The sequence below is a fragment of the Phyllostomus hastatus genome, unplaced genomic scaffold (assembly GCF_019186645.2).
Source record: "Phyllostomus hastatus isolate PE091 unplaced genomic scaffold, TTU_PhHast_1.1 phas_scaffold_39, whole genome shotgun sequence".
Classification (NCBI taxonomy): domain Eukaryota; kingdom Metazoa; phylum Chordata; class Mammalia; order Chiroptera; family Phyllostomidae; genus Phyllostomus; species Phyllostomus hastatus.
In genome coordinates, this window is record NW_025334028.1 from 7,076,876 (window position 1) to 7,092,610 (window position 15,735).

At 38.0% G+C, this 15,735-nt stretch overlaps 1 protein-coding gene across 3 annotated transcripts in view; it reads right to left on the minus strand.

Moving 5' to 3' along the window:
* Positions 1-15,735, minus strand: part of LOC123806894 (cAMP-responsive element modulator-like) — a 76,167-nt gene that overhangs the window by 52,244 nt on the left and 8,188 nt on the right. For all 3 annotated transcript variants that reach the window (XM_045820343.1, XM_045820342.1, XM_045820341.1), the window contains exons 2-3: positions 10,854-10,951; positions 10,566-10,708 (exon numbers count right to left, since the gene is read on the minus strand). In XM_045820343.1, the coding sequence (XP_045676299.1) occupies positions 10,566-10,708; positions 10,854-10,951 (241 nt within the window). The remainder of the gene's footprint in view (positions 1-10,565; positions 10,709-10,853; positions 10,952-15,735) is intronic.

The window sequence follows — 15,735 nt, forward strand, 5'->3', positions numbered from 1 at the left end:
AAGTAGCAAGGGAGAAACAAGAAGTAACATACAAGGGGGCTCCAATAAGGCTAGCACCTGATTTCTCAATAGAAACACTCCAATCCCGGAGAGAATGGAAAGAAATATTCCAACTAATGAAAAGCAAAGGCCTGCAACCAAGACTACTCTACCTAGCAAGGCTCTCAATTAAAATGGAAGGCCAAATAAGGAGACAAAAGAAGGCTGAATACGTCTCCACCAAACCAGCAATGCAAGCTATTCTAAAGGGACTGCTATAAGAAGAGGAAGGAAAAGAGTGAGAGAGAGAGGAACACAGGTTCAAAGGGGATAAAATGAAAAAGTACCTATCAGTAATAACCTTAAATGTTAATGGATTAAATGCTGCAATCAAAAGACATAGGGTAGCTGAATGGATAAGAAATCACGACCCACACATATGCTGCCTACAAGAGACCCACCTCAGAACAAAAGACCTACACAGACTGAAAGTAAAGGGCTGGGAAAAAAATATTCCAAGCAAGTGGACAGGGAAAAATCCTGGGGTAGCAGTACTCATATCAGACAAAATAGACTTCAAAACGAAGGCCATAAAAATAGACACAGAAGGACACTTCAAAATACTCAAGGGAAGAATCCATCAGATCCATGAAGACATGAACATTGTAAACATACGCACCCAACACAGGAGCACCCAAATACATAAGGAAAATGTTGGAGGACTTCAAGAAAGATATAGACAGCAACACAATTATAGGAGGGGATTTTAACACCCCACTGTCAGCAGTGGATAGATCTTACAAACAAAATATCAGCAAGGATATCACAGCATTGAACAATGGCCTACATCAAATAGACTGATATATATAGAACCTTTCATCCCAAAGAAGCAAAATACGCATTCTTTTCAAATGCACATGGACCATTTCCAATGATAGACTTCATGATAGGGCACAAAACAAGCCTCAGCAAATTCAAGAAAATTGAAGTCATATCAAGCATTTTCTCAGACCATATGGGACTGAGATTAGAAACCAACCTTAAGGGGGAAAAAATCAAAACATTCAAATTCATGGATAATGAATAGTGTGCTATTAAACAATGAATGGGGTAATAATGAGATCAAGGAAGAAATCAGAAAGTTTCTGGAAACAAATGAAAATGAACTCACAACAGTCCCAAACCTATGGGACACAGTAAAGGAAGTCCTGAGAGGGAAGTTCTTAGTGATACAGGCCTACCTAAGAAGGACTGAAATATTTCAAATAAACAACCTAACCCTACATCCACAAGAACTGGAGAACAACAACAAGCAAAGCCCAGAGCAAGTAAAAGGGAGGAAATAACCAAGATCAGAGGAATATTAAATGACATAGAGACTAAAAGAACAATTCTAAGGATCAATAAATCCAGGAGCTTTTTTTTTTCTTGCAGACATAAACAAAATTGAAAAGCCTTTACAGACTGATCAAGAAAAAAATAGAGATGACCCAAATGAATACAATCAGAAATGAAAGAGGAGACATTACAACTGACACCTCAGATATACAAAGCATTGTAAGAAATTCCTATGAATGACTATATGCCAAGAAATTTGAAAACCTAGGTGAAATGGACAAATTTCTAGAAAAATATAACCTTCCAAAACTGAATCAAGAAGAAGCAGAAAGCCTGAACAGATCAGTAACAGCTGGTGAAATTGAAGCACTAATCAGAAAACTCATGGCACACAAAAGCCCTGGACCAGGTGGTTTCACAGGAGAATTTTACAAAACATTTAAGGAAGAGCTAACCCCTATGCTTCACAGACGATTCCCAAAAATCCAAGAAGATGGAAGATTCCCCAACTCTTTTTATGAGGCCAGCATCATCCTAATCCAAAAACCAGATAAAGACACAACAAAGAAAGAAAACTTCAGGCCAATACGGCTGATGAACATAGATGCCAAAATTCTCAACAAAATATTGGCAAACTACATCCAACAATACATTAAAAAGCTCATTCACCATGACCAAGTGGGATTCATCCCAGGGATGCAAGCATACTACAATATTCACAAATCAATAAATGTAATACATCACACAAACAAAAGGAAAGACAAAAATCACATGATCATATCAACAGATGCAGAATAAGCATTTGATAAGGTACAGCACCCATTTATGATAAAAACACTAACCAAAGTGGGAATAGAGGGAACATTCCTCAACAAAAAAGGCCATATATGAGAAACCTACATCCAACATCATACTTAATGGGGAAATACTGAAAGCTTTCCCACTAAAATCAAGAACAAGACAAGGATGTCCGCTCTCACCACTTCTATTGAACATAGTATTGGAAGTCCTAGCCACAGCAACCAGACAAGAAAAAGAAATAAAAGGCATCCAAATTGGAAAGGAGGAAGAAAAATTGACTATTCCATTGATTGCAAATGACTTGATGGTGTACATAGAAAATCCTATAGACTCCACCAAAAAACTACTCAACCTAATAAGTGAATTTGGCAAAACAGCAGGATACAAAGTCAATATTAAGAAATCAGAGACAGGAGTTCCATCCAAGATGGAGGCATAGGTAGAAACCCTTCACTTCCTTGCACAACCAAAAGGGGGATAACAATCAATCTAAAATCAATAAACAACTAGTAGTGCCAGAAAATCAAACTGCACAGAACTCTGACAACCACAGAATTAAAGAAATAGTCAAACAGAACAACCAGACCGGTAAGGCTGTGGACAGAGAGAAACCAAGGGGAGGCAGCAGACTGTGGGGTCCGGATGGGTTGTGTTGAGGTGGCAGGCTGTGTTGGAGGAGCTGACTTAAGGGGAAACTGAAATTCAGAGGTGGCTGTGGACTACAGCAGTTGCTGTGGTGGGAGAAACTTCCAGTCCCACACAAGAGTTCGTTGAAAAGTGTGCTAGAGATGAGCAGGTGAGCTGCATTGTTCCTTCTGTGGCACTCCCCCAAAGGCAGTGCCTAAGTGTAGAAAGGAGGTTTGCCCTGCCTGGGTGAATACCTAAGGCCCCTCCCCATTGCAACTTAACAAGGGCCCTGAACAAAGAAATAGGGCCAAAATGAAAGAACAGAGGAAAACCTCAAAAGAGAGCTGAATGATGAGAATATAGCCAACATATCTGATGGAGAATTTAAAGCCCTGGTAATCAAAATGCTCACAAAACTGATTGAGCTTGGTCAAAAAATGAAAGAACAAATAAAAGATACCCAAAATGACATAAAGTAAAATATTCAAGGAACCAACACTGACAAGAAGGAAACCAGCACTCAAATCAATGATTTGGAACAAAAGGAAGAAATAAACATCCAACTGGAACTGAATGAAGAAACAAGAATCCAAAACAATGAAGAGAGACTTAGCAACCTCTGGGACAACTTGAAACATTCCAATATCCAAGTTATAGGTGTGCCAGAAGGAGAAGAACAACAGCAAGAAATTGAAAACTTATTTGAACAGGTAATGAAGGAAAACTTCTGCAATCTGGCAAAGGAAATAGACTTTTGGGAAGTCCAGAAAGCCCAGAGAGTCCTAAAGAAGTTGGACCCAAGGAGGAACACACCAAGGCACATCACCATTACCCAAGATTAAAGACAAAAAGAGAATCTTAAAAGCAGCAAGAGGAAAGAAAAGAGTTACCTACAAAGGAGTTCCCATAAGACGATCAGCTGATTTCTCAAAAGAAACCTTATAGGCAAGAAGAGTCTGGAAAGAAGTATTACAAGTCAGAAAAGGCAAGGCCCTACATCCAAGATTACTCTATCCAGCAAACCTTTCATTTAGAAAGGAAGGGCAGATAAAGAGCTCCCCAGATAAGGTCAAGTTAAAGGAGTTCATCATCAGCAAGCCTTATTATATGAAATGTTACAGGGACTTATCTAAGAAAAGGAAGATCAAAACTATGAACAGTAAAATGACAACAAACTCACAACTATTAACAAATGAACCTAAAATAATAAAAGAAAGAAAAATAATGAAAACAAAAACTAAGCAAACAACTAGAACTGGAACAGAATCAGAGAAATGGACATCACATGGAGTGTTTCTGGTGGGGAGGGGGAGGGGAGGAATAGGGGGAAAAAGTACAGGGAAGAAGAAGCATAGTTGGTAGGTAGTAAATAGACAGGGAGAGATAAAAAAATGGTATAGGAAACAGAGAACTCAAAGAACTTATATGTACTACCATGGACATGAACTAAGGTTGGGGGGATGCTGGAGGGTTGGGGGATGCAGGGAGGAGGGAGGATAAAAGGGAAAAATTTGGAAAACTGTAATAGCATAATCAATAAAATATACTTAAAAAAAGAAATCAAAGGCCTTTTTGTATACCAACAATGAAAAATTGGCAACAGAAATCAGGAAAAAAAATCTCATTAGATATAGTGACAGGAAAAATAAAAGAGCTAGGAATAAAGCTAACCAAGGAGGAAAAAGAGCTGTACTCAGAAAACTACACAACAATAAAGAAAGAAATTAAGGAAGACACAAAACAAATGGAAGCAGGTACCATGTTCATGGACAGAAAGAATTAACATCATCAAAATGTCCATACTACCCAAAGCAATTTATAGATTCAACACAATCCTTATTAAAGTACCAATGGCACACTTCACAGATAAAAAACAAACATTTCAAAAATTTATATGGAAACATAAATGATCCTGAATAGCCACAGCAATTTTGAAAAAGAAGAACAAAGTAAGAGGGATCACAATGCCTGATATCAAGCTGTATTAGAAGGCCACTGCAGTCAAAACAGTCTGGTACTGGCATAAAAACAAAACAAAACAAAACAAAAACAAAAGCAAAAAAACACACATAGGCCAATGGAACAGAATAGCAAGCCCAGAAATAAACCCAAGTGTCTATGGTCAATTAATATTTGACAAGGGGGAAGAAGTACAAAATGGAGTAAAAATAGCCTCTTCAATAAATGGGGTTGGGAGATCTGGACAAGTACATGCAAAAAATTGAAACTCGATCACCAACTCACACCATACACAAAAATTACTTCAAGGTGCATAAAAGACTTAAAGATAATTTGTGACAAAATAAAAGTTTCAGAGGAGAACATAGACCCAAAAATCTCAGATATTGCATGCAACAATATTTTCACCGATATGTCCCCTAGAGCAAGGGACATAAAGGAAAGAATAAACAAGTAAGAGCCCATCAAAATAAAAAGCTCCTGCACAGCTAAAGAAAATATCAGCAAAGTGAAAAGGGAACCACCTTTATGGAAAAAAATATTTGCAAATGGTACCTTGGACAAGGGTTTGATCTCCAAAATATATAAAGAACTCACACAATTCCACTCCAGGAAGATAAACAACCCAATCAAAAAATGGGTGAAGGACTTGAACAGACAGTTCTCCAAGGAGAACATACAAAGGACCCAGAGACATATGAAAAGATGCTCAGCATCACTAGCTATCAGAGATGCAAATTAAAACACAATGAGATACCACTTCACACCAGTCAGAATGGTCATCATAAACAAATCAACAAACAGGTTTGGAGAGGATATAGAGAAAAGGCAACCATAGTACATTGTTGGTGGGAATGTAGACTGATGCATCCCCTATGGAAAACAGTATGCAATTTCCCCAGAAAACTAAAAATGGAACTGCCTTTTGACCTGACAATTCCACTGCAGGGATTATACTCTAAGAATCCTGAGACACCAATTCAAAAGAACTTATGCAACCCAATGTTCATAGTAGCACAATTTACAATAGCCAAGTGCTGGAAGCAACCTAAGTGCCCATCAGTAAATGATCGAATAACTGTAGTACATTTACACAATGGAGTACTATGCAGCAGAAAGAAAGAAGGAGCTCCTACCCTTTACAACAGCATGGATAGAACTGGAGAGCATTATGTTAAGTGAATAAGCCAGGTGGAGAAGGACAAATACCCTATGACCTCACCTATAAGTGGGACCTAGTCAACAAAACAAACAAGCAAGAAAAATATAACCAGAGACATTGAAATTAAGAACAAACTGACAGTAACCTGAGAGGAGGTAGGAGGGGATAAAGGGAGAAAAAGGAGTAGGGGTTTTCAGGAACATTTATAAAGGACACATGGACAATACCAAAAGGAGGTAAGGACTGAGGGTGGGAGGTGGGGATGGCTGGGGTTGGGGGGGTAGTGGTGGGAGGAAAATGGAGACAACTGTACTTGAACAATTAAAACCTGCAATTAAAACAATTGCAGTTTTTAATTTTTTTAAACAATTAAAAATGCAAAAAAATAAAAATTTGAAATATTAACATTCACTCTCCAAATGAAACAATTATTAACCATAATGGGTCACTAAATGTTTACAAAATGCATTAAAAAGGCATTATGGCTTTTTGTGAACCAATAAATGCCCATTTTCACATGGGGACAGCATATATAGAACCATCACAACTTTTCATTAAAATAATTGCCAGGGTCAATACTGTGTGGGTCCAAATTAAGAAACCTAAGCAGGAGACAGTCCAGGACTTCCAATATGGCAAATAGAGAAATGCCTAACTTCTAAACATTGGATTTCCTACTTCTCAAGCAGAACTCCTGACTGCACTCCTGCCTGCCCCTCACCCCCTGGACACAGTGGTGACTCATTCTGAGCTCTCTTCTCCAAGCCACACAGAGCATGGCAAGACTTCGGAAACATGACTGAGACATGGCCACAGCTAGCTGACATTTCTCTGTGACATGTCTAAGTAGTATGTTTCTCTTCCCCACTTCTACCTGTTATCTTCTTGTGTCTTCACATTAACCCCAGAGTTTGCCAATCTAATATTATGCCCACTTCAAACATCAAACACCTAAGATGGGAAAACAACACACTCTCTGATGCATTTGGCAAATGACAGGACCAGAACGCCTTCTCCACATCATCTATAGCTTCAACATTCTCTCAACTTGATGTTTTCATGATTCAAATTTTCAGCTAATAATCTAAGCATATTAACCTTAATCATCCTCATCCATATCACCTTGTACAGGGATCACTGCTTTTACCAATTTCTAGGTGGCATTAGGATATGGCAGGTGATTTTCAAGATGACAGTATCTTGGATAGTAGTTCCCCAAACTTTAAGGTGTCTGAACATTATTTATTTCATCAGTAATTCCCAATCTTTTCCATTACAGCACAAATAGGATATGATAATATGTGCACAGCTGACCAGCCAGGAGGTTCCAGCAGGTTCACATAAGCCCTGCACAGCCACTCTGGGGCTGAGGGCAGGAGGAGCTCAGTGCTCCTGTGACTGGTGTGCTGCCCTGCCAAGCTCACAGCTGGCAAACTCCAATTTTCAGTTCTACAACTACTACCATGTGTTCCCAGTGAGCCAGGCACAAAGACACACAAATCAGTGGTGTAATAAAAGAAAACAGACAGTGATAACCTCAGAGTCCAACTCTTATACACAGTGGGGAGTTTTCCTTTCCTAACATGGACTTTCAGGCATGTCCACTCACCATCCTGTAGAGGTTGTAGACAAAGTATAGCCCAGTTATGCCAAGGACTATTGCAGGGGCTACCTAAGAAATTGAATTACCAAAGGAGAGTGTTTAATGCTGAAAATCCACCACCCCTGTAAGAAAAACCCTAAAAAACTAATGACTCTTTTGGTTCTCCCATAGATTAAAGGACATTATAGATTGCTTTAACATCCACATCTTAAATTAAGACTTGAGAGTTTTCTAGGCATTATTACTTTTTAAAGGAAAACAGAAACCATATCCAAAATATTAACACTGTTTTTGTACCAACACAGTACTTATTAGCACACATATTCTAGTACCTGAGCAGCTTTGGTTTTATTTTATACTTTTTCAGTCCTTTTGCTGTCTTGTTCCCCCCATACTTTTTTCCTTCTTAGATCTCCTTTTTCACTAAAGTATTTTTATTTATGAAATGGCCTTGATTTGGGGGAAAAATTTTGTGTTTAAAGCAAAAAGCACAGATGAACAGCCCACTAAAATGCACAAGACTAAATGTGAACTTATTTATTTAGAGCTTTTGGTGTTTAAAATGTCAAATACAGACTTCTGGCCAAAATGGAAGCACAAGTAGATACGTTTTGCTTCCTCATACACCCCAAAAAAAAAGACAACAACCAATTTAAAAACAATCAGAAATGCCAGGAAATAAAACTTTATGTAAGTCCGACAACCAAGGAATATGGAAGAAACATTCATCCAGATTGGTAGGAGGGGTGAGACAGGCAGCCAGGTGAAAAGGGCAGCTGGGCCACAGGATGCTCAGCAAGGCAGAAGCTGGCAGACCAGGCTAGCAAAGCAGTGGCTGGCGGACCAGGCAGTCCTATATTCACATGTAGATAAATCGGGAGGAACAACTGGAGAAAGAGACAGACCATACAACCTAGGGTTTCCAGGGAAATAAAGCCTCAAAACCTCTGACTGTTAAAACCTGTGGGGGTTGTGGCTGTAAGAGAAACTGCCAGTCTCACAGAAGAGTCCATTGGTGGAACCCACAGGGTGCTAGAACATACACAAACACACTAACCCAGGAATTAGCACCAGAAGGACCCAATTCACTGGACAGGGGAGAAGTGACTGAAAGTGGGGCAAGAGCCAGAAAAGTGGCATTATTCCCTCTCAGACCCCTCCCCCACAGACAGCACCACAATGGAGAAAAGTGGGTTGCCCCACCCTAGTGAATACCTAAGGCTCTGCCCCTTGCAACATAACAGGTGCACCAAAACAAAGAAATACAGCCCAAATGAAAGAATGGATCAAAACACTACAAAAAGTACAAAGCGATGAGGAGATAGCCAACCTACCAGATGCAGAGTTCGAAACACTGATAATCAGGATGCTCACAGAAATGATTGAGTATGGCTGCAACGTAAAGGAAGAAGTGAAGGCTATGCAAAGTGAAATAAAGCAAAATATACAGGAAACCAACAGTGAAGGGAAGGAAACTGGGACTCAAATCAACAATTTGGAACAAAAGGAAGAAGTAAGTATTTGACTGGAATAGAATGAAGAAACAAGAATTTAAAAAAATGAGGACAGGCTTAGAAACTTCTGGGACAACTTGAGATGTTCAAACATCAGAATCATAGGGGTGCCAGAAGGAGAAGAGGAAGAGCAAGAAATTGAGAACTTATTTGAACAAATAATAAAAGAAAAGTCCCCCAGTCTGGCAAAGGAAATAGACTTCCTGGAAATCCAGGAATCTCAGAAAGTTCCAAAGAAGCTGGACCCATGGAAGAACACGCTAAGACACATCATAATTAAATTGCCTAAGATTAAAGACAAGAAAAAAAAATCTTAAAGTCAGCAAGAGAAAAGAAGACAGTTGCTTACAAAGGAGTTCCCATAAGACTATCAGGTGATTTTTCAAAAGAAACCTTGGGGGCAAGAAGGGGCTGGAAAGAAGTATTTGAAGTCATGAGAGGCAAGGACCTACATCCAAGATTACTTTATCCAGCAAAGCTCTCATTTAGAGTGGGAGGGCAGATAAAGTGCTTCCCAGATAAGGTTGAGTTGAAGGAGTTCATCATCACCAAGCCCTTATTATGTGAAATGTTAAAGGGACTTATCTAAGAAAAGGAAGATCAAAACTATGCATAGTAAAATGACAGCAAACTCACAACTATCAACAACTGAACCTAAAAACAAAACCCCATTCCCACACGAGATACAAAAACAAAAACAAACTAAGCAAACAACTAGAACAAGAACAGAATTGCAGAAATGAGATCACATGGAGGGTTATTAGCAAGATGGGGGAGGGGGAGAATGGGATAGGTACAGGGAGTAAGAAGCATAATTGGTAGGCACAAAATAGACAGGGGAAGGTTAAGAGTAGCATAAGAAATGGAGAAGCCAAAGAACTTATAGGTAGGACACATGGACATGAATTGAGGGGTAGGGGAGTGGTGGAGGGAGGGGGGTGCGGGACAGAGGGTAATAAAGAGGAGAAAAATCGAATAACTGTAATAGCATAAGCAATAAAATATACTTAAAATACACAGAAAAATAAAATTTCAAATACAATGATCTAATTATTGTAGTTTTAAACATTAATCATTTTTTCCTTGTCATCTAGGAAAAACTGCAGCACAAATCAACACAGTAGAGAATAGTGACAACAAAATTACATTTAAAACATAATTTAGATAACATATATGCCTCTTTTAAATTAGTAAATAGAAAATGTAATTGTCAATAGTAAAAGCCAGCAAGAATGAAATACAGATATTTATATGTTATGTTTGCATGCATCATAAAGGCAATGACATAGTAAGTTTTAAACTTTTACTAAATAGCAATATAAACATATAAATAAGAAAAAACATTGTCTTTATTTTAAACTCAACATTTTCTTCTATATTCAGTAAAAAATTTTTACCTTTCAAAAGTATGACAGCTGTCAATTGAAATCTCATTTCTTTAACATGTACTTTTCATTCTGATACACAAATTAGGTATTATGATTTAAAATGGAACAGTTTAATGCAAAACCCGAGTTTCTTCCATGTAACGAGAGCAGTCTTAAAGCTGGTACTCTATGGTATCGAATTGCAGTATACATACTGTATTGCCCCGTGCTAGTCTGATATATGCTAGCCGGTACTGCCATAGTAGTGATGTGAGGTGGTGTTCCTTCTTCCTTTGATTTTTCTTCTTCAATCTTGGGAACACCAGGCACATCAGAGGAAAGTTCATTCAGTATTTTTCTAAAACAGAATTTAACAATACAAATAATTAAGATCTATAAATGAGATTTAAAACAGAAAAGCTATAGTAGAAGAATTGGTTTGATGTATAATGACTCTGTCTTTTTGAAAAAAAAAGCATCATTACAGTGGAAACTTAACTTACCGATAGGAGGGTCTTCGTGAGAGGATTTCTCTATGTTTCTGAAAATCAATTACACCTTCTGATTCTGCAGACTCATCTGTCTCTGCAATTGTTGCTACCTATAATATGAAAGTTTCTGAAATGCATCATAAACAATATGATTTCAAAACAGTGCGACTAACAGTCTCTGTGTGCAGCAGTACAAAGCCAGGTACTGGGAAGCACCCAGCAGAACACACTGAACCCGCACTCAGGGAGCTCACGCCTGGCTTAGGAAAGGAAGCACAGAGACAAGTATTTCAGTTGTAGGACAAGTGTGTATGGAAAGGAACAGTACAGACAATAAATACTACAGAAATACAATAGTGGCTGGAATGTCAAGTGAGACTTCACAGGAAAGGCCTAAATATATGATACATAAAACCTAAGGTCCCCTCACAAATCCAACAGAGAAAGAATGAGTGATAGAGGCAGGAAAAAAGTCTCATTTCATGGCCCTTTTTGCAACACCACAGCTGACATGAGCTGGGTCTTCAGGTTAGACATTAGATAGGTCCCAGGATGAGAGAATATTTAAGCAGATAAGCCTGGTTGAAGTTAGGATTTATGTTACAACAAACTGTTAAGATTTGATAATGATAGGTCTTGAAGGTCTAAATAAGGAATTTGTCCTCAAAAGATAAGACTTTAAGCATGATTTCATTTTTTTCAAGTCAAGTAATAAAATTATAACATGATTATTAAACAAATTCACAGAACTAAAATAAAAAACCTTTCTTCAACATGACTGCTCTCATTATATACAGCCATTTATCATTCAAGGCCCAGGACAGTTAGGCATTTACAGTAAACTCACTTTACTTAATATTACGATTATGTGGGAATTGATTTGGACAAAATCAAAAGAGTTTATTAAACTATGAACAGTGTACACTGGCCAGTGTGACTCAGTTGGTTGGAGCGTCATTCCATAACCAAAAGGTTGCAGGTTCTATCTGCAGTCTGGGCGCACGTGATCCCCAGTCAAGGAGGCAACCAATCAATGCTCCTATCTCACATGAATGTTTCTCTCTCTCTCCCTTCCTCTCTCTTTAAAAGCAATGAAAAAAAGTCCTCAGGTGAGGAAAAAATATGTCAACAATATAAGAAGGAATATATACTTCCCAAGCACATGGATGAGCATACACGTTCACCTGCACACATGACCATGCATCTCTGTTCATGGACACCCAACAAATAAGCATACTAGCCAACAAATATAATTTATTAGAAAAAATGTGGCAATATTGCCACCAAACATTTATCACTTTACACTGGGCTTTCACACAACTCTCACATAATTCTAACAACCTCTTTGTGTGAGGTAGGCTGCTAATTTTCAGAAAGGCAAAAACTGAAGTTCACACAGAGATTAAGGCACTTGTCCATTCTTCAAAAGGCAGGAATTTTAAGACAAGATCCACCACCACCTAGCTATACAAAGATAATTAAATCATTGTTTCACAAAAACAACACAAAACAAAACAAAACAAAACCCTTGTGAATATAAGACAATACTTTCTTCTGGTACCAGCTAGGTTAAAACTAAGAAACACCTGCACCCCAATACAAAGTCAAAATACAAAAAGGAGACTGGAAAGACTTTCTTGTTTTATAATTAGAGTCAGAAACTCTTGGAACCAAGGGTCATCAAGTCAGGGGAGGGAGACAATGATGAGAATTATTAAGACATGTGGTGCCTCAAAGATAACCAAGCTTTTACTGCATGTGGGTTTATTACTTCAAATATCATGTTGCAAACCCCATTCTCATTTTGCAGTAAATTGTACTAAATATGCAGAAAAGAACAAGACTAAATTAGTACATCTACTTTTTTCCCTCAAAGGTCTTTTTGTCATCAATTAGGTTCAAATAATTCTAACATTTAAAGGACAATAACAAACTGACATTAAAAAAAAAAGAGAAGTAAATTCAGTAAACAAGTATGCTTCAAGAAATGCTAAGGATATAAATCCAGAGATGGTGAGGGTGTAAACACATCCAGAGACATGTTTCCTTTATAACAATAAAACACATATCTGGATCACAACCATAATACCAGCCACATCTACAAAACCAAGGTTAAATCTAAGAGGGGGTACATGATGTATAAACATAAGACCAAGAGACAATGACATCATTATTCTCTATGGATTATACATGTTGAATTAAAAATAAACTTAAATTTCTACCTACCTACTAATGTGAGTATTCATGAAAATAGCATCAATACTATAAACTTTACATTACTGTGTTTATCAGACATCTTCTCCAAAGAATCCTCAAATATTTTTAAGCACCACTGGAGAGCTCTGGAAAATAAATACGAGTTTGAACAGCCAACAACCTGAAGAATTATTCATTTGGCAATTACTCATCCTGCAACTTAAAAGCTGACAACAAAACAGCAACTCTCAGTCAAATCCATGTATCTAGCAGAGTACAATGTGCTTCACACATAGAAGGAAATTCCTCCAAATCTCTAATAAAACAACTGGAGCATAAAAGCTACACAAGGAAAATATGATAAATTAGTAAAAAAAAAAAAAGAAGAAGAAGAAGCTCAATCTCAAGAAACTCAAAGACAAATCATGTGGGAAGGAAGCTAACTTGAACAGTTTGCATGTGTGGTGACTGAATTACTCCCTGCACATGGACAGTCTGACCCGAAAGTAACTATACTAGAGTCACAGCTGGGGAGCCTCTTCCAGTGCCTATTCCAGCTACAGAAATCTGCAAAAACAAGCATCATTGAGGATTAAGGCTAGACCTTTTTATTGTTCTTTTGCCTTTTTTAAAAAAGACATACCATTGCTATGGATGACCAGACTATTTTTCCTGCTTCCAAGAAATAACAAGCAAGCCAAGGATCTTACCATTAGGAGGTAGTCACTGTCCTAGAACAGTCATTCTCTGAGGTGATACATAGTAAAGAACCCACGCTGCTCGCTTTTGGTTCCCATGTTTCGGTGGCAAAGAATGTTCTAAGCACGAAGTTCTAAAGCAGTTAAACTACCTCACCACTACCTCACGACTACTAACAGTGAAGCCTTACTTAGGCCAGAATATAAGCTACCCTCTCACTTCTTAAGAGAAATTGAAGGCAGAACTTCAATAAGGGGAATTATTTTTTAATAAATGAAACATTTGACATGATATTATAGAATTACTCCAGACACAAACTAATGCCTTGTCTCTATACTGATGAAAATTGCAGTTACTCTTATGCCTTCATAATCACAAAAAAGGTTGACATTTCATTATACATCATTAGAAAGCACATTCACTAAAACCAACATCAGTCTCATCAGAAAACTGAGGCTGATGTTTTCTGCCTCAGAGGCAGATATGGGGAGGCTGTCAAGCTCAAAATGGCAGATGCAGGTTTTCCAAAATTCAAAACTACTGCTTAAAATCTGGAATTTTATCTTTGGCAATAAAAACTGTCAATTGTTCTCCTTGAAGTGACAAACTCATTCATTTGATAAAAACTCAAATAAGTTTGAATAGCAACAATTTGGTTATTAGTCATTCTTTGAGAAAGATGACCTGTGGAAAAAACCTCACTAGTTCCTCTTGCCACTCAAACAATAACTCAAATGCTGTTTTTTCCCCCAAGAATGCCATCAGTCTTCATATGCAGCAGAAATGCTTCCAGTGAATGCCTAATTTCATAACTCAGAAAACATTAAAACAACACGTACTTAAGGGTCAAGATTTAATACAATTGGTGATATTTACTGCTTCATCAAGAATATTCCTGAATGAAATAGGCTTTTTTTTTTTTTCACTGCAAGTGAATGGCAGTGAAGAAAACAATGACTACCATCCAGTTTGGTGCCACTGATTTGATTCCTGCTAAGGTACCCTGGTTTACCCCTCATTATTCTTGTACCATTAATGCAAATGAAAACACAGAAAAAAAGGAAAATAGATCTTAGCATATTGTGAAAGTAGTTTTATCCTCCCAAACCTCCAGAAAGAGGCCTCAGACTCCCCAGGGTTTCTGTGCATATACTTTGAAAACTGCTGCTCTGTCCTCATGGGGGCTCCAAGCGTTGGCTCACAGCTTCAAGAGCAGGATGTGATTTCAGCTCCACAGCCAAACCACCACCTCCAGTAACCCTGATGGCAGGCTCATATGTCAGAGATTGGGCAAAATATTATGTAAATTATACCAAGAATACCAAGCATTCTTATAGACTAGGCCAGTAGATTGAGATGGCAGATACTGCCCACATTCACTTTCTGTGGGCAAATGGCCTAGCCTCAAAGAAACTACATATTTTGAAGGACTGAAGGACAACTCAACAAAGAGTCATGGGTTTTGATAAGTATAAGTCACGCTTTAAGTTGTTTTAATGCTCTTTCAAGTATAACTTTCAGGAGTTTCATTTATTAAACAATCGCTCTATCAAAATGGTTTAGTGTCAAGATACCTGCTGCAGAAAAGGAGCTGTAGCCACTAATATAAAACTGTATTCCTAGAATTTTGGGGATAAGCTATATGATGAAACTTCTCTATGTCCAAATTCTGGGCATGCAAAAGCTCATGAGACAACACTGTTACTAAACTACTAAAATAAAGGCTAAGCACAAGCACAAGTGACATACCCTAGAGTCAGAATTCAGATGTATCGGGCTAAAGATGGCGGCTTTACTCTAGGCAGCATGTTTCTTGGCTTCTGTGAAGAAGAGGGAAACTCAAGGTTCCATGGAGAAACAGAGCAAGTGGACTAGGTTACCGAATCACTTTTGAAAGCAGGACATCAAAAATTATTGTGATCATTGAAAAACCAGGCGGTAAGGAGACTGCTTCAGGACAAAAAGGACCCAGGGATCAGCGCGGGGACTAGGGGTGTGC